At 52.3% G+C, this 23,538-nt stretch overlaps 1 protein-coding gene across 3 annotated transcripts; it reads right to left on the bottom strand.

The window, feature by feature from the left end:
* Window positions 1–4,315: 4,315 nt before the first annotated feature.
* ubr2 (ubiquitin protein ligase E3 component n-recognin 2) lies at window positions 4,316–23,492 on the bottom strand. 3 transcript variants are annotated; one of them, XM_067235669.1, is made up of 47 exons: window positions 23,403–23,492; window positions 20,551–20,810; window positions 19,875–19,953; window positions 19,085–19,195; window positions 18,424–18,554; window positions 18,159–18,297; window positions 17,981–18,043; window positions 17,752–17,872; window positions 17,526–17,633; window positions 17,204–17,292; window positions 16,175–16,273; window positions 15,182–15,345; window positions 14,608–14,707; window positions 14,373–14,501; window positions 13,985–14,168; window positions 13,792–13,853; window positions 13,590–13,700; window positions 13,385–13,450; window positions 12,796–12,918; window positions 12,600–12,663; window positions 12,365–12,489; window positions 11,922–11,974; window positions 11,719–11,821; window positions 10,865–10,913; window positions 10,601–10,755; window positions 10,405–10,507; window positions 10,160–10,269; window positions 9,889–9,969; window positions 9,614–9,795; window positions 9,244–9,443; window positions 8,929–9,022; window positions 8,654–8,815; window positions 8,299–8,390; window positions 7,968–8,046; window positions 7,727–7,875; window positions 7,560–7,615; window positions 7,348–7,444; window positions 7,163–7,227; window positions 6,900–7,035; window positions 6,430–6,526; window positions 6,180–6,310; window positions 5,976–6,084; window positions 5,808–5,864; window positions 5,283–5,360; window positions 4,973–5,143; window positions 4,687–4,788; window positions 4,316–4,515 (listed from the first exon to the last, which is right to left on the bottom strand). In XM_067235669.1, the coding sequence occupies exons 1-47, from the start codon at window positions 23,484–23,486 to the stop codon at window positions 4,374–4,376; spliced, it is 5,265 nt and encodes a 1,754-aa protein (XP_067091770.1). In that variant the 5' UTR covers window positions 23,487–23,492; the 3' UTR covers window positions 4,316–4,373. The 3 variants fall into 3 exon arrangements, with proteins under 3 accessions (XP_067091770.1, XP_067091771.1, XP_067091772.1); XM_067235670.1 differs by lacking the exon at window positions 16,175–16,273 and adding an exon at window positions 15,968–16,066; XM_067235671.1 differs by lacking the exon at window positions 16,175–16,273.
* Between the last annotated feature and the right edge of the window lie 46 nt (window positions 23,493–23,538).

Raw genomic sequence — 23,538 nt, 5'->3', positions numbered from 1 at the left:
GATGGTCCCACCTCGAGGGACAGAGGTCTCTCCCCCTTTGCCGGGAGCTCCAGGAGAAAGAGTGAGAGAGGATGGAGAAAGATCTTGAAGAAACACCTGTGCACACACTATCAAACACACAATAAACACACGGACACATAACTCTCTACATACTGTACAAAGCAAACGCACACACAGATGTCCACATATGCCCACTTTGAAAAAGTGAAGTTCACCAACTCATCACGGAAAGTGATCAAACAAAATGTGAAAAAAATCATATTATGTCCATATTATTATGTAAATATGTTGATCAGAGTCTATTTTTAAAAAAGATTGATGATGTCTGTTCATATCAAAATGTCTGTACATATTGATTTGGGTTTTGGAATACAAAGAAACAAATAATTCCCTCCCCTACCCAAAGAAATTATCATGATGGGTCAGACCCTGAAACCATCAAGCCTAATTCAGTCTTATCTATCCTCATGTGTTATAGTTTATCTCCTATATTCTAGAAACATAACACAACCTTTGTTGAGAGGACATGTAACCCTATAGCAACACAGTGACACGTGTCTTTGGTTAAACATTTTACTAGTCTACTCAAAACGCCGTCATTTTTTTCCCCATCAATCAAAATGTCATGTGTGTCAAGAAAGGGACAGAAGGGGACAGACGTGAGTGTTTTCTCATGGCAGCTTTTATCAGGCAGCTGCAGAACGGGGTATTCGAGCTGAATCTCCCAGTCCCCTCTCACCCCCCCGCCCCGAGAGACAGCGCCTGGGGACTGACCTGTACCTGGCCCAGACATATATGACTCTTTGAACCCACATTAAGAATGTACATGACAATTACCATTTAATTACTGTCATGAGCCACGCTGTTCTGCACAGTGTCAAGTGTGACTCTGGGGTTACATGTCTGCTTCCTGTGAGACTGAGGGAGACCGGACACTGGTTCTGTTCTCCTATGAGCTGCTAGCGTGGATCGAAGACCCAGATGAGCTGCTGGATGCGTTCATGAGGTGCTGGTTCTGTACTGTACTGAAGACAGAGAGAAAGAGAGAGAAAGACAATCAGTTTGGCAGTTTAATTAATTAATTAAGAGTTTGGCAGAGTAACCAGTGTGAGCATGTAGAAATGGGTCACTTCTCAGTGATTATGAAAAGGTTTTACCAGTTGTACTTTTTTTTTCTGTGATCTCAATATATATATTTTTTCTTTGTAATATCGAGTTTAATCTTTTCTGTAAAATTTGGATTTTGATCAGCAGTACTGTCAGTCATTGTGGGTTGGTTGGAGAATGTAGTCACTCCATTATGTAAGATAAAATATATAAAGAGATTGTGAGTCTGAATGTGTGTTCTGTGCATGCATCATTTGTAGATGAACCATATTTGAGACTTGCTCCATGCTTAACCCTTGTGTTATCTTCGGGTCATTCTGACCCATCAGTCATTGTGACCCACCGTCGTATTGCGACAACTTTACCGCATACAAAAACAAAGTGAAGCATTTTCTTTTAACCGTTGGGCTGTCTCAGCTTCCACATTGCGAAGGTTAAAAGAAAATTATTTTTATTTGTTTTCGTATTGGGTAAAATTGGGTAAACACAACGATGGTTCGTTATGAACCTTTGGGTCATGTGACCCAAAGGCAGCACAAGGGTTAAAGAGAAAGGGAAGGGGCGTAGGGAAGTAGAGTGAGTAGGGGTTTGAGCTGAACACCGAGTATGCAGCCAGGAGGGCAGCCGGAGGTTCACAGGAGATAAAGGACATGTTAGGAGCCCAGTAGGAGGTCTGCAGCTTTACCTGGTGGGATCAGGAGGGAGCTGTGGACTCACTCAGTGGGGGGTCCTGACCCTGGCCCAGGACACACATCAGACCACTGGACTAGAGGACATCTGTGGATAAGTGAGCACTACAAGAGACTATAAATATAGAATTTTGTCTATATAGTTTGGTATAGAAAGAGCCCTCAACTAGTAATATTTAATGCCCACCTGATGTGGAATATTCTCTAGATCTAAAGAACATGTATAGTACCTGAGGAGATAAGAGGGCTAAGCTTGTATATGCAGCTTAGCCATGTCAGGTACCTGCCAAGGACAGGGGCCTCTGACGCAAGGAGGCCAAAGCATCTTGGGATATTGGGGTGGAGCTCAAGTCAGGCAGAGAAGTACCCCCGCCCCCTTACCCACAGAGGAAGGAGATGACCCAATTCTTCAAATCCTTAGTTGGCCTCAATATCCAGTGTTGAGAAACTCAAACCACTCATAAAAATATATGAATTTTGGACATGAACGTGTCCCTGAAATATAACTTATTGGGCCGTTAAGAAAACAATTATCAAGTGATGCCTTTAGGTGAACATTCACTTCCCTTAAACGATGCAACCTCAACTTAATCCTTTCAACCACTGGTTAAGTGGATAACTGGTCTCATTATCTCATCAGCTCCAGATGGGCCTTGGGAGTCTTAATCCTCCTGACTCCCCTGGGACTGCAGTATAACAGGTAGATGCTGACAGATCTGGGACAACACTTAGATATTGATATTAAGCAGCACACACAAAGCCCTCTCAAGGTCATGCAGAACAAAGGAAGCACAATTAGGCTTTAAAACATACAAAAGGGGGAAACGTTTACCGAAAAAGTTACAAAAACACTTTACTTTTCCGTTTTATTTTATTATTGGTTTTACAATATAGTACAATGTACTTATTTATACAAGAATTCACATATTAACAAGTCTGTGTCTGACGTGATAATAGCAATGCAGCCTTGATATTGGGAGCTTGTTGATGGATGTGAGCATCAGTGCATGCCAAAGGACTGATGGAAGGCTTGGGACCCCTTGTCAATACGCCAGCGGAGAGTAACACCCGACTTCTGAGGTGTGTGTGTGTGTGTGTGAGTCTCTAAAGTGCCTGCGAAAAATCATCTTGTTCAGTTACCAAGCTTGGTGGACGATACCTGGACCTGGATCAGTCCACCTGTAATGCACAGCTTTCTGCTTGTCTGTCGTCTGGCTACAGCCCGAGACAACTTGAGGGGGAGGGTCAGGAAAGGAACTTGGCCCCGCGTCTGATATAAACTTCACAGTTCATATAAAAAGAGAGTAGGGGTAAAGGGAGAAATCTCTCAGTTCTGGTACAGAAAAAAAAGGCTTCTGCACAACTTCCAAAAAAAGTGTCAATACAAAAAGAATTGCCAAAAACAAACGCACCCCATCAAAACACAACATCAACGTCAGATATAAAGTAAACTACATCACATGGCTCTCCAACCAACCACACACACATTTACCAAACATGGGAGGATAGCCTTGCAAATAAAAGGCTCGTCTGTAAGTTAAGGGATCACTTAAATAGTGTTACAAAAAGGAAAAACGGACAAGATTAGTCTGAATACATTCAAGACACGCAAACGTACAAAACTTAAAGCAACACTACCACGTTCCGACACACACCCGTTACGATTCCCACACTTAGACGCACAGGCACGCAGGAGTTGAACACGCAAACACAGCCACACGTGTCTGTGCTCTCCCAGCGCTGGCTTGGATTGTTTGAGTGCTGTGTTTTTGGAAGTCCATTTTGAGGAGGAGGCTCTGTGAGTACTGTGGTGTACTATCAGACAGAAGTCTGTTTACATCTCAGCAGGGCCACCGACACAGAAAAAAATTCCCATTTCAATAAAAGCAGAAAATCCAAATATCAGGTTAATCACCGAAACCTACATTCATTTACAAGGGGGATTTCTCCTTTCGACTGGTGGAACAGGATTTGGACTTCCACTTGAAATGGAACGGCCTGCGATCCTGATGACTCACTGCCTGCCATGCGAGGGGTTACATTTGTGCTCGCTCAGAACAAACACAAAGCGTTTAGTAGCAAAGCAAATCCCAACGTAAATAATCCAATTCTTCAGCCATCTACCTCAGAAATAATTTAATCACATTTTTGATGGGCAGAATGAAAAAAGCATTACTAGAAGTCATTGTTAAGTGACTGTGTCCCACCCAGCGATCCGTGGTGACCCGATGCTGCAATGTTGCTATATGCTTTATGTATATGTGTGTATATATATATATTTATATAAAACACACATATACATATATATTCTCCTTTAAATTCTTAAATTACAAAGAAAAGAGCACATTCTTTCCCAAAGATATAGGCAAAATGAAAAAGAAAAACCTACATGCATTCTTCCACTCTGACTTGAAGGACAGAGGAAGGGAGAGGAGGCAGGAGAGAGGTGAAGCAATGTTGCCACGACAACTGCTCTCCCCCATGTGCAGACACCACCACCCCCCCCCCCCCCACCCCCCCCCCGCCGGCGTGCCTGAGCTCTGGAGACGCGCGTGACCTCTGGTGCGGAGGCTGACATCACAGGTGCTGCCAGTCGATGCCCACCAGGGTCTGGTTGGCCTCCTGGGCGTGGCCGATCTCCTCTGTGACGCTGTGCTGCCGCCACAGCTTCTGGATCTTGCGGTAGCGCTCCCGGCACAGATGCAGGGGGTTCCCCCGCCTGAACACACACACACACACACACACACACACACATTAAGGGCTTAAACAATGCATGAGTGACCCTTTTCCAGCTAGGCCCATCATGATGAGATGACGACAGCAGATTCATAACCTACACACAGGTTAGCGCTGGAGGATGGATAGAACCCAAATAAAGCGTGCGTCTCACCGGAGGCCCTGGTCCGTCTCCCCATAGTCGTCCAGGTATGGCGGAGCGTAGAAGCAGCCCTTTGTTTTCCCAGCCAGGAAGAGAACCTGGCTCTCCCTCACCCTACACAACAGGAGCAGGAAAGCATGTCGGCCGATCGAAAGGCATCATCTCGAGAGGTCGGGATTAGAGGTTCGGGGGGCCCTGACTGTGCTCGTGTTCGCCCCCCAACATGCACTGCACCCGGGTCAATCAACAAACCAAAGAAAGCCCACCCACCCCGCCCACGCTCTCCTCCACTCAGTACCTGAGGAAGAGGCCCAGGCCGGCCCCGCAGACGAAGGTGTGCGCGGTGCAGGCTCCCACGTCGTCCCCCTCCAGCTCCGTCTGGCAGCAGTAGCTCTGGGAACACAGCATGGTGCCACACACCAGGCAGAGGGTGGGCGCACGAGACTTGTCCCCCCCGGACTTGGGGCACCTGGGCGTCAGAGAGAGAGAGAGAGAGAGAGAGAGGGGGGACAGCGTGTCAGGAGGTCGTCTGTGGAGAAGCTGGGCTCTGATGGGCGTGTTCGGCCCGTCTTCTGTGACGGTGAGGAGGTGGACTTTAGGACGCTCACGTAAAGCTGGAGGCTTGGTTTATGAGGGCGCTGTAGTCATCTGGAAGGTCTATGAGGCGATTCGATTCTCTGGGAAAACTGCACACGCACACACAAAGGACTTTAACAACTAACAGTCTGTTCAGTCTTCAATAATCTGGACCTAATCACTCCACTCCAGCAGGCAGTGCTTATCATAGATGTATATAAACACTAGATGTCTTACGGAGGAGTCTAGAACGTCCGAACGTGGCGGCCATCTTGCTACAGTCAACTCGCTCACCCATAACATTCATAAGTATGCAGTGGCATACCGACATCTCTGCCGTTGATAACAAACCAAACCGTTTCAAAATCGGTTGAAAATTGAGAAAGTTATGGTCATTTAAAAAGTACATGTAGCATCAACACAATGTTATGGGTGAGCGAGTTGACTGTAGCAAGATGGCCGCCACGTGCGGACGTTCGACTCCGTTGTCCGGCAACGTGGACGAGACATCTAGTGTTTGTATATATCTATAGTGCTTATACTCGTGCAGCACTGACCTGACGAGAGAGCCGCCTCCCTGGAGAGTCTGCCTCATGTCTGGGTGAGAGCACCACCTGGAGGACAGGAGGAACACCAGCAGGAGGTCAACCGTTGGGAAGAGGCAAGAATAAATGTGTGTGTGTGTGTGGGGGGGAGGATGATGTGTGTGTGTGTGTGTGTCTCACCCCTTGAGCAGAGGCTCCAGCAGCTCCTGGTAACTGCAGTAGAGCTGCAACAGGTTGGTTGGCAGGTTGAGGTACCCACACAGCACCTCCCACTGCCCGGACCCTAACCCTGAAACAGCACAGCTACGTCAGCATCTGGAAGGATCCACTTCTGTCCATAACCGACTGGGAGCGTGGGTGTGCGTGAGTGTGTGTGAGTCCTACCGTGCAGCTCAGGCGGGGTGGGGGCTCCGTTGAGGTGGTGGAAGAAGAGGGCAGCTGCTCTCAGGTAGGGCAGGATGCCAGCCTTTACACAGCGCCACAGGTGCCACCCTGAGGTCAGCTCAGGTAGAGAACTGTCCCCCCCACACACACACACACACACAGATGACTGTTACAATGACACATCGTAGGGCAGCATGGCACACAGGATTGGGACCCGTGTGTGTGTGTGTGTGTGTGTGTGTAGACTGACCTCCCCAGGTGTGTTCTGATTGTGTTGTAGAGCCGGCAGATGGCCTCCTCTTCCTCCCTCTCCGCTCCTCCACTCTCCTGGTCCATGGCCGCCTCCACTGGGGAGTCACACAAGAGTTCAGACACCCAACATCCCACCTGACGTTCCCCCATCCCGCTCGGGGGATCCTGGAGGGTCATCTCCTCCAAGCATGAAGTCATGAGCTCCAGAAGAGGACAAGCTAAGGTGGAGGGCCACTACTCTGCTCTAGCAGCCAGAGTGGAGGGCCACAACTCTGCTCTAGCAGCCAGGGTGGAGGGCCACTACTCTGCTCTAGCAGCCAGGGTGGAGGGCCACTACTCTGCTCTAGCAGCCAGGGTGGAGGGCCACTACTCTGCTCTAGCAGCCAGGGTGGAGGGCCACTACTCTGCTCTAGCAGCCAGGGTGGAGGGCCACTACTCTGCTCTAGCAGCCAGGGTGGAGGGTCAAACCTGGGCCTGAGGTGAGGAGGATCTGGACCAGGTGGCCCACCGTGACCAGGTGGAGGAAGTGGAGCTGGGCTGCGTCCATGCTCAGCCCTGACGAGTCCTGGCAGTGCACCGCCTGGTAGGACAGCACCAGGCTCACCTGGACCGGAGAGGAGGGAGGAGGAGAGAGGTGAGAGAAGGAGCCAACAGGAGACCAGATTGTATTCTGATTGGTTATGGCATCATATGTGTTTGCTTTGGCTGCCGCTGAAGGTGTTCTCCCTCACCAGCAGGTGGAACATGTCTATGTCCAGGATACATGGAGCCTTCTCCTGAGGGTCTGGAACCAGCGCTGCACACACACACACACACAGTCAGTGTAGCAGGGGATTCTAACAACTAGGTAGAGTGAGAACACAGATCATGGGGTGGTTAGCAGTAGCCTAGTAGCTAGTCTCCAGTGGAGTGTTACCTGCTAGCAGTCTGATAAAGTGGGCCTGTACGGTCGGTAGACTCGTCGCTATCCAACACGCCGAGCCAAACCTGGCCAGAGAACTCAGACAGTCATCCTGCACACCCACACACACACACACACACACACACATAAGCCTCTCACCGAAAACCTCAACTGGCTTCATTCGCATTAGCGCCGCGTGAAGTGCATAACATGTAAAGAGACCCCACCTGTCTGCAAGGTAAACTTCCAAACAGAGGCTTGTCCTCGTCCACCAACAGCCTCTCTGTAAGGGGAACAAGGAGCCGTGAGAAGCCTGCTCACGGCACAGAGCCCCACGGCGGCGTGGGAGAAGGGCGGGCGTGACCGCGGCGGCGGAGAGGGTGAGGGCACTGACCTATAGACTGGATGGTGTAGGCACAGCTGCCCCAGCACACGATGGGCACGCGGGCGTCCTGCTCGTTGGGGTGCACCTTCAGGCCAACTTTGTAGGTCGCCGTGCCGAACGTGGTCAGCATCTCCTTGATGGTGCTGGAGTAGGGGTTCCTGGGGGGAGAGGTGGTGGTGAGGACCCACAGGCTGGTGGTGAGGTCGGAGGGCGGGCGTGTCGCCGGAGGGGGGCGTGGTGGGTCACTTACGTGGGAGTGTGGTCCACGGCGAATCCGTCGGGCGGAGGGCTCTCGTCCTCTGGTTTGGTCTCCTCCATCTCCTCAGTGCCTACACACACACACAAATGTTGGATGATATCCTACATTAAATCCAAATAGCCTTTTGTACTACTGGCTAAAGGGCTGTGTACTTGTAATGGTGCTGCACACATCCTATCTACGTTACATCGTCCTGATTCATTTGATTTATTTGATATTTACTGCACGCACTCACTCGTTTTGATATACCATATAAAAGAAACTGAAATCTAATTGCAGGGTCGGTCAGGTCATTGGTCCCCAGGTGTGGCTGCGTACTCACTGGTTGGGTTGAGTTTCCTGTGGGCCGAGTGCAGGGCTCTGACCTGCTGACCGGTGCTCTTCATCCACAGCTCCAGACCAGGCTGCTCAAAGCTGAGGGAGGAGAGAGGAGGGGGTCCACAGGTCAACACACTGGACACCCCTCAGGCTGGGGCGTGCGGTGGCGGCGGCGGCGGGCTTGAGTGTTTTCGTGTCTAGCGTGGATGGAGGACGCACAGTACCCAGGTGCGTGGGCGTGTGGGTCTTTGTAGCATAGCGTTTGCAGTGCAACGTGTGCGAGCTATATAGTGTGAGCTACATTGTGTGTGTGTGTGTGTGTGTGCGCGCGAGCTCCACGCCCGCGCCCCGAGCAGCACCTGCTGGAGGTCTTGGCGCGGCGGGGCAGCAGGGGGATGACCGTGTTGCTGAGGCACTCGCACAGCGGACACAGGAACTCGCCGTTCTCCACATCGTAGCTGGTGTGCACTCGCAGCCGCTGCTGCCGGCGCTGCTCCTTGGCCTGCACCGCCTCAAAGTACCTGCGCACACACACACACACACACACGGGTTACAGCTCCACGCTGAGTCGCTGCACAGGGAACCATGTAGGGGGGGGGGGTCAGTGGTGTGGTTGGTGGGGGGTCTGACTCACCTCTGCCAGCAGTGAGAGTGCATGATGTGGCCACAGCTGCCCGTGTGGGTGCCAAACGACAGGTCCGGGTGCATGAAGAGGGGGTCGTAGCGGTCTGGGGAGGGGGGGGAACACAAGAGGCCCGGGGGTCAGACGGAACAGACCTACCCTGGATGGTACCATCCCAGCAGGCAGAGAAGCTACGGGGACCACCTGACCCGCTCGGCACACTGAAAGCTCCGCACGCACACACCTGGCTACAACATTTACGCTCAGCGTGTCAAAAGAAGGGCGGGCCAACGCCAGGCCAGACCGAACCCACCCCCCGCGTCTCACCGGGGTCGTGCGGCGGCCTCTTGCGGTTCTTGGACATGACGGTGGAGCGCTGGACGAAGGCGGCCAGCACCATGGCCTTGCCGTCCGCTCGGATCTCCTGCTCCTCCTGGCACAGGATGCAGGTGACCACCTGCCGCTTCTCCAGGGGCCGGGAGCGCCGCGGGCCCACGCACAGCAGCGCCGCGTCCGGCGTGGTGGGGCTGGAGGGGGGGGGGGGGGGGGGGGGGCAGGGCACGGGTCAGACACTGGGGGGTACCTTGCTGTTCAACGCTGCTCTGTGACGGCCTGCTTCTAGCGGTGTGGTGAGTAGGATAATGTGTGTGTGAGAGCTGGCTTGTCTGGTAGTGTGTGTGTGTGTACTCCAGAGTACCTGTGCTCCATGGATGTGGAGCTGGAGGCCTCCAGCTCCTCCAGGCTCTGCTGGAACAGCTCCTTGTTCTCGTCGATGAAGTGTCTCTGCATCTCAGACATCTGGGCCATGATCTTCTCCCGGCGCAGGCGGGCCAGCTCTGCCTTCCTCTTGCGCTCCGCCTTGTCTTTGTCCGGGACCAGCTGGGAGGGGAGCGGTAACACAATGACGCCTTGGACACGCGTTCAAATCACGGTTGTGATGCGTGTGTGTGTGTGAGTGTGTGTGTGTATCACCTCCTCCTGTGAACGTTCCCCGCTGGTTGTGACCGGCGCAGCCACGGTCCTCTCCCTCATCGTCTTGATAACGGCCACCGTCTGTTCAGGGGGACGGAATATTCTAGATGCGTTAGGACTAGAAAACACCTCAAAACAGCATCTTCGGCGCCTAGTATTTTGGTCACGAGCAGAGCGTGATAAAAAGGTCCTGTGCTGCCACCCAGTGGTCACTACATGTACAGAAAGCCCAGTGTGAGCCCGTTATGGGTAGATGGAGGGGGGTGCTCACCTTCAGGATCCAGCGGATCATGTCTTTGTGGACCTCCAAGTGGGGGGCGTTCTGGAGGGTCTCTAGCAGGGCCAGGATACTGGCCGTGTTACTGGGGGCTTCCCCTGGGCCTGGGGCAGAGGAGGAGGGGCGGAGCACCAGTTATACACACACACACACAGACAACGGGGCTGCCAGTAAGAGAACGACACGTGGAGAAGAGTTTGAAGGGAGAGGAAGGCGAGTGTGAAGACGAGAGGACTCACGGGAGATCTTCAGGGTGAAGTGGAAGGTGACGTCGTGGTCTTCGCTGCTGTTCTCCAGCTGCTGCTGCTCCTCCAGCAGGGCCATGCCGATCAGGTGGAGCACCTGGTGGGCAGGGGACACAGTTAGCTGTGCCTACTGTCACACACACACACACACACACACACACACACACAGAGCGTCCAGCGGGCCCCTCACCCTCTGCAGCATGGACTCGGACCAGTGCCCCCCGCTGGGCTCCACGGCCCACTGCAGCACGGCTCCCAGCATGCTCAGCAGCACGTCACACTGCAGCACGTTCACCAGGCTGGCCAGCAGCGGGCAGAAGGGAGGCAGCACCGGAGGAGGCAGGGCTGCAACACACACACACAAGTCCAGACAGTGATGATGATACAGGGATGGCAGGTGAAACAAACAACCGATCCAGATGGAAAGGGACCAGTGGTGAGGCGTGGCTCTTACCCGTATCCTCTCCATTCTGTCTCTTCAGCTTCCTCTGAGCTTCCTCTGCCTGTGACAGAGAACACAGCGTGTTTAGCACACCCCCACCCTGGCCTCACACCCCCACCCTGTCCTCAAATCCCCACCCTGTCCTCACACCCCCCCACCCTGTCCTCACACCCCCCACCCTGTCCTCACACCCCCCACCCTGTCCTCACATCCCCACCCTGTCCTCACACCCCCCACCCTGTCCTCACATCCCCACCCTGTCCTCACATCCCCACCCTGTCCTCACACCCCCACCCTGGCCTCACATCCCCACCCTGTCCTCACACCCCCACCCTGTCCTCACATCCCCACCCTGTCCTCACACCCCCCACCCTGTCCTCACATCCCCACCCTGTCCTCACATCCCCACCCTGTCCTCACACCCCCCACCCTGTCCTCACATCCCCACCCTGTCCTCACATCCCCACCCTGTCCTCACACCCCCCACCCTGTCCTCACATCCCCACCCTGTCCTCACACCCCCCACCCTGTCCTCACACCCCCCACCCTGTCCTCACACCCCCCACCCTGTCCTCACATCCCCACCCTGTCCTCACCCCCCCACCCTGTCCTCACATCCCCACCCTGTCCTCACACCCCCCACCCTGTCCTCACATCCCCACCCTGTCCTCACATCCCCACCCTGTCCTCACACCCCCCACCCTGTCCTCACATCCCCACCCTGTCCTCACACCCCCCACCCTGTCCTCACATCCCCACCCTGTCCTCACATCCCCACCCTGTCCTCACATCCCCACCCTGTCCTCACATCCCCACCCTGTCCTCACATCCCCCACCCTGTCCTCACATCCCCACCCTCAGCGTACCTTAGACTGGTCGGCGCGGGAGTAGTGGTAGAAGTACAGGTTGAACTGCTTGGCGCACTCCGGCCGGAGCTCGTAGAGTCCCCTGCCCGTCACGCCGGGCTTCCTGTGGGCGGGCACAGCACACGTCGCCATGGTGAACACATGACACGCCCCGCTGGTCATGAAGGGTCAAGGGGCTACGGACAGCGAGAGGGGGCACTTACTTGAACGAAGCCACCGAGTCAATCACTCTCTCCATGCCGGTTTCCTTGTTCTCCTAGGAGAGGGGGACGACAGAGAGAAGGAACGAGTTAGTTTCTAAATGGGAGTGTGGGCCTGTGGTGCCACAGCCGCCCACTAGGTGTCAGTCTGGTGCCACAGATGGAGAGCATCCATCCAATGGGAGCAGGAAGTGTCCTCCACCCAGAGGTCCAGATGGTTTGTGCATTATGGGAAACAAGGGAGGTGAAGCCAGATGCCACAACAGCTTATGTCACTGGTTAAACATTGTTTGGCAACAATCTGTTTTCCCAGATATGGGATGTGAAATATTCAGTTGGACAGCCTGACCGGGTGTGGTAACACAGAGAGGAGGGAGGGAAGAGAGAGAGAGAGGGAGGAGAAAGACAACGGGACAGAAGGAGAGGACAGAAAGAGAGAGACTCACGTTCTCCGGGAGGGCTTTGACCAGTTCACTGTGGGCCATGGGTCTGATGCACAACTGGTGGATGATCTCCCTCTTGATCTCGTCACATGACTCCACCTGGCCGATGCCGGCCACGAAGCGCTCCCCTGTCACAGAGGGAACACGGCTCTGGGTCAGCCCACGCCCTCACCACCAGCGCCACCACCACGGCCGCCATCTTGGACCATAGGCTGGTACAGAACCGGGCCTCACTCACCCACAACCATCATGATGAGGTGCAGCATCTCCTCTATGAGTGTGTTGTTCTGCTGGATCACATCCTAGGACACACACACACACTCAGTTCAGCTGGACCAGAGGCATACATGTCGGACAGTACCGAGCACGCACACACACACACACACACACACACACACACACACACACACACACACGTAGCAGTGAGAGCGGACCTTGTTGGCGTTCTCTCGGTTGTATCTCTTCCTGCACTCGGCCGAGCTGAAGATGTGGTAGAGCTCGAAGCGGCTCAGCACGATCATCAGGAAGTGGTTGGGGTCCATCATGGAGGCCCCAGCCTGGGGAGGAGACGGCAGGGTACAAACATAGTGAGGAGGGGCTCTCCACAACACAGCCGGCACAGAGGGGGACGCTAGGCTCTAGGGCTCTCCACAACACAGCCGGCACAGAGGGGGACGCTAGGCTCTAGGGCTCTCCACAACACAGCCGGCACAGAGGGGGACGCTAGGCTCTAGGGCTCTCCACAACACAGCCGGCACAGAGGGGGACGCTAGGCTCTAGGGCTCTCCACAACACAGCCGGCACAGAGGGGGACGCTAGGCTCTAGGGCTCTCCACAACACAGCCGGCACAGAGGGGGACGCTAGGCTCTAGGGCTCTCCACAACACAGCCGGCACAGAGGGGGACGCTAGGCTCTAGGGCTCTCCACAACACAGCCGGCACAGAGGGGGACGCTAGGCTCTAGGGCTCTCCACAACACAGCCGGCACAGAGGGGGACGCTAGGCTCGCTGTCTGGGTCGTACCTGCAGCATGGTGAGGTCCTTGTCGAACATCTCCACTCTGCACTTCACGTTGTGGTAGTAGTAGATCTGCCCACAGAGAGAGACACGACTGTTAGAGAGGGGGGTATTCTACACGTACAAAATCAGCTAGCTAACACCATGCTAGCACATGGAGTGTGAGGATGTTGGCTGGGAGGCAGTTGGGAATGGCGGCACTGGGTCTCACCTGGTTGACCAACGAGAAGCCGTTTCTCCTCCACATCCCAGCGTGCACTTGGGCACAGAGGACCAGGCAGCGGAGGGGGTGTTCTATCAGCATGGGGGGGCTCAGTTCACTCTGAGGAGGGGGGGGGGGGGAGAACACATTAGAACAGAGGGAACACACGGGCCGAGGAGAGAACGTTGTCGGGATACGGAGTGGCGCTCACCAGGGGCAACAGCTCGGGGAATCTGTAGGCCACCTCCGATTTACTGAGGAGAACATGGAGACCTGAAAAACAACAAACCAGGAGAGACCTCAAGCTTCTGTGACCCATTAGATACAACGTGCATTCAAAGTGGGAGTCGTCCACGTTGTGGTCGTCGGTGGAAGGTACTGTGTAAGAGGGGGGGGGGTCCTACCGGCCAGGATGCGGGACACTGGGAGGTGGATGCTGACTTTCTCCTGGGAGACGCAGTAGCGGATGGTGTCGACCGAGTGGCCCGACATGCTCAGTGTGATGGGCTGCTCCCCGTCTGTAAAGCCGCTGTGGCAGTGGGTGAGGGCTGCCAGGCACATTTTATAGGCGTCAATCAGCACACGCTCCTGGGGGGGGGGGGGGAACCGGCAGACGAACACACACAAGCGGCAGGAACGACACAGGTGAGATGGATGTGTGCGTGACGGAGGCAGACAAAAGGATGTGTGTGTGTCTGGAGAAGGAGGAAGATGAGGAGACTGGATTTGTGTGTGTGTGTGTGAGAAAGGGAGTACTAAGCGTGTCTGAGGGGGTGTCTGAGTGGGACTCACGTCTGTGGCGCACCACTCCTGCATCATGGAGATGATGTGGGTGAGCTTCATCTGCAGGGTGAAAGCCGCCTCCCACTCTGGCTCCATCTCTATGTGCTGGCCCACCTGCCTCACCACAGGGTCCATGCCCTGACACACACACACACACACACACCATCAGCCCCCCGGCACAGCAGAAGCAGCATGACCCCATGCCAGAGATGGGAGGTGGAGGGGTGGGGAGGGGGTGGTGTACCTGCATGCACTTGAGCAGCTCCAGGAAGGTGTCCAGGCCCTCCAGGAACTTCTCCCTGAGCTGGTCGCTCCACTCATTAGGCCGACTGATCAGGACGTATCTGGACACACACACACGTTTTGACTCTACTTCACACTCTCTGACTAAACACGCTCATCTGTCAACACAGTGCTAATGACAAAAACAACAACCTTGACAATAACAAGCTCACATGAGCTGTCACACATTCACACTCCCTCCTCACATTCCAGAACGCCTTCATTAACTCTGGTACTGAGGCGCGAGGTCTGTCACACAGTGTGTGCACTAGGCCAGCCTCTCTACCCTGCTCAGGACTGCCTGCCCTGGTCCTCAGGACTCTCTGCCCTGGCCCTCAGGACTGCCTGCCCTGGTCCTCAGGACTCTCTGCCCTGGCCCTCAGGACTCTGCCCTGGCCCTCAGGACTCTCTGCCCTGGCCCTCAGGACTCTCTGCCCTGGCCCTCAGGACTGTCTGCCCTGGTCCTCAGGACTGTCTGCCCTGGTCCTCAGGACTCCCTGCCCTGGTCCTCAGGACTCTCTGCCCTGGGATCTTACTTGAGGTCTCCGATGAGGCTCTGGACGCGCCTGAATTTGAATGCCTGCTGGGCCGTGTAGCGCTCGAACTGGAAGCGGCCCTGCAGGTCTCGGTGGCGCAGGTGGTCCACGAACGTCCTGATGATGGTGGTCATCAGGTCCTCCTCGGTGATCAGCATGCGCGCCTGCAGGGTAAGAGACTGGACGTCAGGGGGAGATGGTGGGCACTCTGGTGCACGCTCTGATGCGCGCTCTGGTGCAGAGTCCTCCCCATAAGGAATGTATTGATGCTCAGCTGGCAGATATCCGATCACCCATGTAGTCAAATCTACCTGCCTTAATCTGATATAGGTAAATTCCTACTTGTGTAGATGTTTGTTTGTGTTTGTATTATCTAAATACACTCACAGCACACCATCTGATGACATGACACGACAGGTAAAACTACAGACACTTCACAGACGTTTGACTGCAATCTACCACACAAATGTATTCATTATCTACAATACGTTTACAACGTAAAAGGAAATGGATGGATGGTTGAGAGAACGGCCCTCATGCAGCTTTTGTGTTTTTTTACATGTATTTTTTTCATCAGCGGTGAAGATCAAGCAGTTCTCACAACAGGAAGACCCCTCTGAACCGGTCATGATGGCATTACTCTCAGGACATGGTCCCCTCGTCATGACCGCTTTCTCTCGGAGGAGAGACATGACTTACTCTCTGCACTCAAATCCAGGTGTTTTCTCAGCATGCATTTCCCAGTGCCCCCCCCCCCCCCCCTCCCCCCCGCCAGCCCATACTCACCAGGGAGGGCACAGTGAACATTTGCACGGAGAGGTCAGTGACCGAGAACTCCCTGTCGTGGTCATCTTTCACATAGTCGCTCTGCAAGCGCTCATAATTCTACCGGTGGCGGGTGGGGGGGGAGGGGGGGGAAGGAGGAGACAAAAGAAGAAGAGAGGTGTGTGTGTGGGAGGTGTATACGGGCGGAGGGGGGGGGGGGTTACTCACCATGGTGGGGACGGTGAAGAGCTGAACTGACAGAGAGGTCACTGACACTACACGCTCGTGGTCATCCTCCATAAAATCTGTCTGGAGGCGCCGGTAATTCTAAACGACAACAAGGGGGAGGAGGGAGATTCACCTCCAGGTCAAAGGCCGTGGGCCGCCCTTTACACAACCCCCTCCCCCCACCCTGATTTTGGATCAGTGCCTAGGGCCAACTTCATCCTACTTCCCCTTGTGGAAGCCCTTTGACCTCAGACCCCCCCGCTCTTAAGAGCATAGACACAGGACCACAGAAAACCCCTGTGGACTACTGAACACACACACACATACATACACACATATTAATTTATCATCATGAGTTTCAATAAACATTTGTCAAAATTTGAACATAGAGCTGATCTTCTGGAATGGAGCCCAGCTATAATGCATCATTGTCCAGTGATCAGGACAGTCTATATATATTTTCTCTATGGTTGTTTGGCTCAGGTAAGTGTTTTAGTCAAATGTGTGTTTGTGTGCGTGGCAGAGTCTATGGGTGTGGCCAGGCAGCGGTCAGGTTGAGAGCAGACCAGATGTCTGTCTCTCAGCTAAGCCTGGGAGACTGTGCTGCCCTCGCCAGCCCAAATACTTAAGTGTGGGTGTGTTCACGGCTATGTGCCTGTGTGCGTAGTGTGCACTTAAACCACATCAGCTGGTTTAATCAAACCGGTCAGATCAGTCAGCAGTTCAACACAGACTTAAACCAACAATACCGAATATGCACCACACACACAGAAACCAGTACACAGAGTAGAGCTGCCATCCAGGAGTGGGCAGCTGTGGCGTCCTGCTGCCCCCCAGCGCAAGTAACGTCAACAAGTTTGGTTCCTCATTAGGGGGCCCGGCTGGATAAGAGGGTTGACATTAGCACCTCCAGTCCTGCTCTGGTGGGAGAATGTGTGGCTGTTCGCACCGCTGTGAGAGGGCCGGCTAGCCCTTCACAGGGAACCCAGGCTCCCGGGACAGAGAGCAGAGGAGGAAGGGAGGTCTTACTTTTGCAAACTGGATGGCAAACAGCTTCTTGTATTTGAGGTCCATGAGAAGGCTGCTCATGAAGAGCTGGTGGTAGACATTCCTGGCTCCTGGAAGGGAGGCATGAGTGGAATTCAGAACGGGGAGGGGAGGGGGGTTCATATCGGACGTTTTTACAGCTGTATGGGCTCAGGAAAACATTCGGGCTCGTTCCATTTGAATACTGTTAAATACATAGATGCAATCCTATTGGGAACCGTATTCACTTTGAAATGAAACTAATTTGGCATGCAAATGTGTTAAGTGTTGACTTCTGGGATTCCCCGGCCCTCCTTCTCCTCACCTTTCCACATCTTGGAGTCACAGAGCATGAGGGTGTCCACGAGCGACGAGTTCTCCCCCTCCAGCCCTCTCTGCAGACCCACCTGGCACAAGATCCTCCGCAGGGCATCTGCACACACACACACACACACACACACATTTACTATACACAAGCCAGCAGGTGTCTTGCAGAGAGCAGTGGCTGATCCAGATGTCAGATGGACTTCCTGGCTGGATGGGAGTCTGACCTGAGTATCCTATGACGTGTCCCAGCCAGGCCAGGGCCTTGAGAGCGAAGCACTGGTGAGCCACCACTGAGGAGTGCATGACCTGCACCCGCAGAGGCTTGGACTGACGACTGGTGTTCCTCTGCGCCCACACGCACACAGACACAGACCGTTCATCAAGACGACCGCATATTACCCCTCCCAGAGCTCATTAGAGTCAAATAAGGTTTGTCAGAAGAGGAGCTCTTACCACTATGACTGACTTGGCCTGCTCGCAGTATTGGAAGTCCCCATAGCGCACTGATTTACGTCCCTGTAGATCAGGTGATACAGGAGTCAGGTTTATCGCCTTGGCACAGTATATCGGTGTGTTCCGGTACTGAGAACCAAAGCCTATAGGGGGAAAAAACGAATCGAAGGTCACTCACGTCCCTGTCCACCGTGGTGGCGAAACTGACGGCCTCTTTCTGGGTGCAGTTGACCGCCTTCTGCAGGGTGTAGATGACCTGCTCGTACGTGTGCACCTCATCGTTGAAGAGCATGCAGTAGTAGGTGTCACCTCGATCTCTGGGGGGGGGAAAGACACGCATCGAATGGGCCTGGGGGGCTTGCTTAGGGAGCCAAGGATCCAAAGTGGGAATCCACGCGCGTGCGTGTAAGTGAATTGGCTTGTGTGTGTGTGTGTGTACGTACGGAGGCTCCAGGCCCTCGGGCAGCTCGTCCTCCTTGTCCCAGGTGAGCATGTCCACGGCGTACTTCAGGATGATGGAGAAGACGTTGTAGCAGCGGGCGATCATGTCGGCGGACATGTGGGCCAGCGGGTCCTGAATCACACACAGCCACAGGGTCAGGGGCCTTGGACACGGGTCAGCTGCTCCAGGTAGGAACGCTATTTAACATGACTGGCTGCTGCGTGTCGTGCTTATTGTGTGGTAACCATATGTACAGGATGTCAAGTCAAGAGTGAGGCCGTGTCAGATACAATACTGCATCCCATGTTGTCTTAATAATGTCCCCGTTACATATAATAATAATAATAATGTCCCTCGTACTGTTGCACAGCTCTCTGGGTGAAGTGCAGGTTGTGTGACGGCGACTGGCGTGGAAGGAGCAGTGAAGGACTAGTGTGTGTGACACGATGTGTGTGTGACACGGTGTGTGTGTGACAGGTGTGTGTGTGACACGGTGTGTGTGTGACACGGTGTGTGTGTGACACGGTGTGTGTGTGTGACAGGTGTGTGTGTGACAGGTGTGTGTGTGTGACACGGTGTGTGTGTGACACGGTGTGTGTGTGACACGGTGTGTGTGTGACACGGTGTGTGTGTGACACGGTGTGTGTGTGTGGGGCTCGGACCTCCTGAGAGGCGTCGCTGATGTTGGGCTCGTGTTTGTGACAGTAAGGGCCCTTCTTCCAGGCCTCCGTGTCTCCACAGTCGCAGAAGCCCCCTCCCCCAGAGGTGGTCATCTGAAGGGAGAAGGAGGACAAGTGGTGAGGGATGAGGTAGCACGGACACACACACACACACACACACACACTCCAAGAGCACCCGCTTCCGTTACAGATGTACGCACTCAAATCTAGTCCTCTGGAATGAACAGTGTGTTGATTTTGAAATATCTGAAATTAGAAGCTACTTTGACACACACACACACACACACACACATCAAACCCCAACACAAATGGGACTGCCACTACCAACCCAATCCTCGATGACGGCCTCTCGAGACCAGACGACACAAAATTGAGTGCTCTGAACCAGACGATTCTAATTGTTGAGAATGTTCACACACACACACACGTAGGGCTCATGTGTGTGTTTGTGTGTGTGTGTCCATGAGCCCCTGGAGAGCCTTAGCCCAGAGGGGGACTGAATCCTGGACAGACAGGACTGCTCACTGGCTTCTGCATGTCAGCAGAGCAGCCAAGTCAGCCAGCCCCAAATGGGATTAGCCCTGATCCCCAGCCTGGATTCAGAGCAGAAGCCTCTGGGAGTCCAGACACTGGGTGACCCCCTCTCACACAATAGCACCGCTCATCACTGCTCAGTACAACTGGACCGAGTCGCTCTGCCTCCGAAGACACACCAGTTTATGGAAGACAAATGCTGGGAAATTCTCCCAAAGTGTGGGGCTACTGTGCTTACCCTGTAGCGGTGTTCTTTGTGCACACTGCCCAGGAAGCACTGCATACACAGCACACATGTGGGGTCAGCGGCACACTCCCTGCAGAGACAAAGAGCTCAGTGAGAGCACGGCCACAGAAAACGGACTCCCGTGGAAACAGTTTGATCATGTTTCAGGAAATACACACAAGGTTATCCTGCCCTGTGTAAAAAAAACTAAAACAACAAAAAATCATAACATGTGCAGTTAATATCCTAAATATATTGCACTGATAGCAACTGAATCGTATTACATCAAGGTGTGTGCAAGGACCAACTAGTGGGGTTTCCAGGTCAGTGATGTCAAGCTGATCAAGTGAGAGCAGGAAGTGACCCTAACTAGTGCTCAAGCTCCAGACACTTTTACCCGTCAGGGCTTAATGTTGCCTCTAGGACTTAACAACGTGACCCAGTTCACCGGGCTACTAAGTTAGAAATTGTACCTGTGTGCATTCTTAAAAGTTCTGCTGTTTGTAATAAACCTAAACATCTGGGTTAGGAAGTGACTATCTTGACAATTTTAGCTCTAGTGTCTAGCTCTAGTGTATATGCTAGGGATTCATGCTAGGGATTCTGATATTCACTGGACATAGCTTGGTAGTCGATTATAAGACCATCCCTACACTGGGAGTCATGTGTCAGCATACTGCCTGCTTACCTGCATGAGTAGGTGGGCTCGCCCACTTTGAAGACGTGTCCGCAGAGCTGTGAGGGCTGGTTGCTCTGCTGCAGCTTGGCCAGGCCTGTGGAGGGGTCCTCCCCACACAGGTACCACTCCAAGGGAGCCTGCAGGAGCAGCTGGGCCCGCAGGTCCTCTCTCTGGGGGTTCAGATTTGGGCCCAGGCAGTAGATTTGGGGCACATAGAGGGCCATGTGCTGGTATACCTCCTTGGGCAGGTCTGACACTTGGAGCCATTTCTGGAGGTAGAGGGAAAACAGGCATGAGCAAGGTGGGTTGCCAGGGGCTACCCTTTGTTATTCAATGAGAAAATGAATTAGGCTTGCGGCTTAACCCTTGTGCAGCCTTCGGGTCACATGACCCAAAGGTTCATAACGAACCATCGTTGTGTTTACCCAATACAAAAACTAATGAAAATAATTTTCTTTTAACCTTTGCAATGTGGGGGGTCTGAGACAGCCCAACGGTTAAAAGAAAATGCTTCACTTTGTTTTGTATGCGGTAAATTTGTCGCAATACGATGGTGGGTCACAATGACTGATGGGTCAGAATGACCCGAAGATAACTTAATACAAAACCAATTTTCCACTTCATGTTTTATTTGATTAATTTATCAAGTACACCTATAATAATAATCATAACAACATAAAAACCAATGTATGTTAGATCCATATCCTACACAGCTTTTATTTATAATCAAACCCTTAACATATCAATAGTTGATAGGTTAGGGATAACCTAAATGGTGTATAAGCTGTCATTCTCTTATGAAGCTCATTGAGCTCTAGCTGATTAACATAGGCTGACAATGTGAAGAGAGCCTGGGGACTTGCTGCATGTCTGTCACTGTCACAGGCCTGGCTACAGAGGCCTGTAAACCCAGAGGAGGCAGGGGCTAGGATCAGCCTCACAACCTAAGGAACAGCGGTAACATGCTGCATAAACAAACTGCTGGATGAGAAATTCTGTGGGGGGGGATCTCTCGTGGCTGAGGAGGATCCTGTCACACTGGTGAGAAGGCCTCATTAACAGCATGCTCCTGTGCTCACACTCTCAAACACGAAAACACACACCTTCGATGCAGCTCTCAGTGAGTGCACGGCACTGCACTGGTGTCAAATTACTACTGCGCTTCAGAGCCAGACATGGTGCGGTGCCACCAGCCAGCCAGCACTCTGCACCATAATGATTTACCTCAACCAGTGCCATGTATATAGCCTCAGGCTATGACCCAAGGTGCTACAAAACAATGATGAACCCTATTACTATTATTAAAAGGCAGTTCAGTTTAAACCAAACCCCTCTAGCACTGTGCTGTGACAGTGCGCCTTTGGGCTAAAACAATAGCATATTTCAGAGTCATATCGAAATTAGAAATGTAGCAGAACACAGATGCTATAAGAGAAGAACTTGGCCAGCCATTTTACTTAGTTAGGAAAGTGACATTTTGGAGTTTGTGGCAGGTCATTAGTCAGTAGTTTTTACAATATAAGTTAGTACAAAAAAAAGCACTAAGCTTCTGCTAGGAATGATGTGATGCCTGTCTTCATATGTCTGTGAATCAACTAGTTTCCTTTGAATTAATGATAGCTCTATGACATCTCATTGTCAGGGTAAAAATAATCCCAGATCATTGTTTAAGTATTGTTTGTCCGTGTTATTCAATGTCCATGGGCACATGAAATGGAATATGGAGTTTACGGAGACCACTTGTTGAGACAGAATTGTAGGCTACACATTAATTGACTTATGTCACAGCTTTCATTTAAAAGGAACATATTTACATAATCAGCCTACTTGGTCATATTCTACAAACGGGTCAGACAGTGAACTAAAAAGCAGTAAGGCAATCAACATTTCGTAAGGTAACTTTAAAGCCTGCCACAGGTTGCAGAAGAAATAGGCTAATACTGGAGTAGTCGAAGTTTAGTGACCCACTAAAACATTCTCACCACTGACAATTGACGTGTACATTTAGGCTACTTCTATTCCTGTGGTGAACTAAGACAACAAATGCTGTTAAAGGAATAACAACATTATTACTCTTTTGCAGGTACTTTTACAAAAACAGTGCCGTTTCCAACAGGTTACTTGCCGAACAAGTTGCCTCCATGGACTTAACATTAGTAATTGTTTTTGTAAAATATGTTTAATACCACAAATATATTTTATTTTTCATTTGGGATAACGTATCTATCACAAACTGGCTGGCCATGCCTGCATTTTTTTTTTGTTGCAAATGTTAGCTATGACACTCAACTCACTTCAGCAGTTGACAGGTGTTTTTTCATACATAAAATCACTAATAACACTTTATAAATGGTCGAGACGCTGTTAATATAGCATCGTTAATGGCTCTTTCTGAGGTGGTGGGCAAAAAAGGAGGTTGATGGTAGTGTACAGCCAGGGCAGTTGGGTTGTTTTACACTAGAGCTAGCTACTGTACTGTAGCAACCGTATGCTATTTTAGTCAGAACAGAAAATGTATCTAGCAGTTAGCTAGCTTTCAATATTGAAAACGTTGACACGGTAATCTAGCCTTGCTAGTCTAACAACATACCAAATATAAAAGTGTATCACCCCCCATAATTTGTTCCATAAATGTCTAAATTCAAAAGGCAAACATTGTCAGATGTTGACGGGTTTGCAGTTAGCCTTTTCTGTGAGCTGTGCTAGCTAGCTGGGGGGCATCGCATCGCTGAAAAACAAGTCGAGACGGAGAAAAACATGACAGCATAAAAATGTATGTCACTGGTAGACTCTAAGCAACCCTTTCTTTCAGACAAGTTAAAATGCATAAAGAACATCAAATTAAACGAACTGTCGCCTACCGAAGCTGTATCCTTGGCAGAAAAATTGACGAATTTTGGACAGAGAGCAGACGGTACTTCACGATCAGATTCGGCCGCCGCCATCTTCAATCCATCTACTGCTGTACTTGCTCAGTTGAGGAAACGGAAATCGGCC

The sequence above is a fragment of the Osmerus mordax genome, chromosome 5, assembly GCF_038355195.1.
Source record: "Osmerus mordax isolate fOsmMor3 chromosome 5, fOsmMor3.pri, whole genome shotgun sequence".
Classification (NCBI taxonomy): domain Eukaryota; kingdom Metazoa; phylum Chordata; class Actinopteri; order Osmeriformes; family Osmeridae; genus Osmerus; species Osmerus mordax.
The sequence above is the reverse complement of the archived record's forward strand: the minus strand, read 5'-3'. Positions and strand labels throughout refer to the sequence as shown.

What these genes read in the sequence shown, in the direction of transcription:
- ubr2 (XM_067235669.1), bottom strand. Translation starts at nt 23,486, where the DNA reads ATGGCGGCGGCCGAATCTGATCGTGAAGTACCGTCTGCTCTCTGTCCA. An exon ending in AGGAGTGGTGCGCCACAGAC is followed by an intron (nt 14,169 to 14,372) that starts GTGAGTCCCACT and finishes CCCCCCCCCCAG; the next exon opens with GAGCGTGTGCTGATTGACGC. An exon ending in CACCCCGCCTGAGCTGCACG is followed by an intron (nt 6,085 to 6,179) that starts GTAGGACTCACA and finishes GTGCTGTTTCAG; the next exon opens with GGTTAGGGTCCGGGCAGTGG.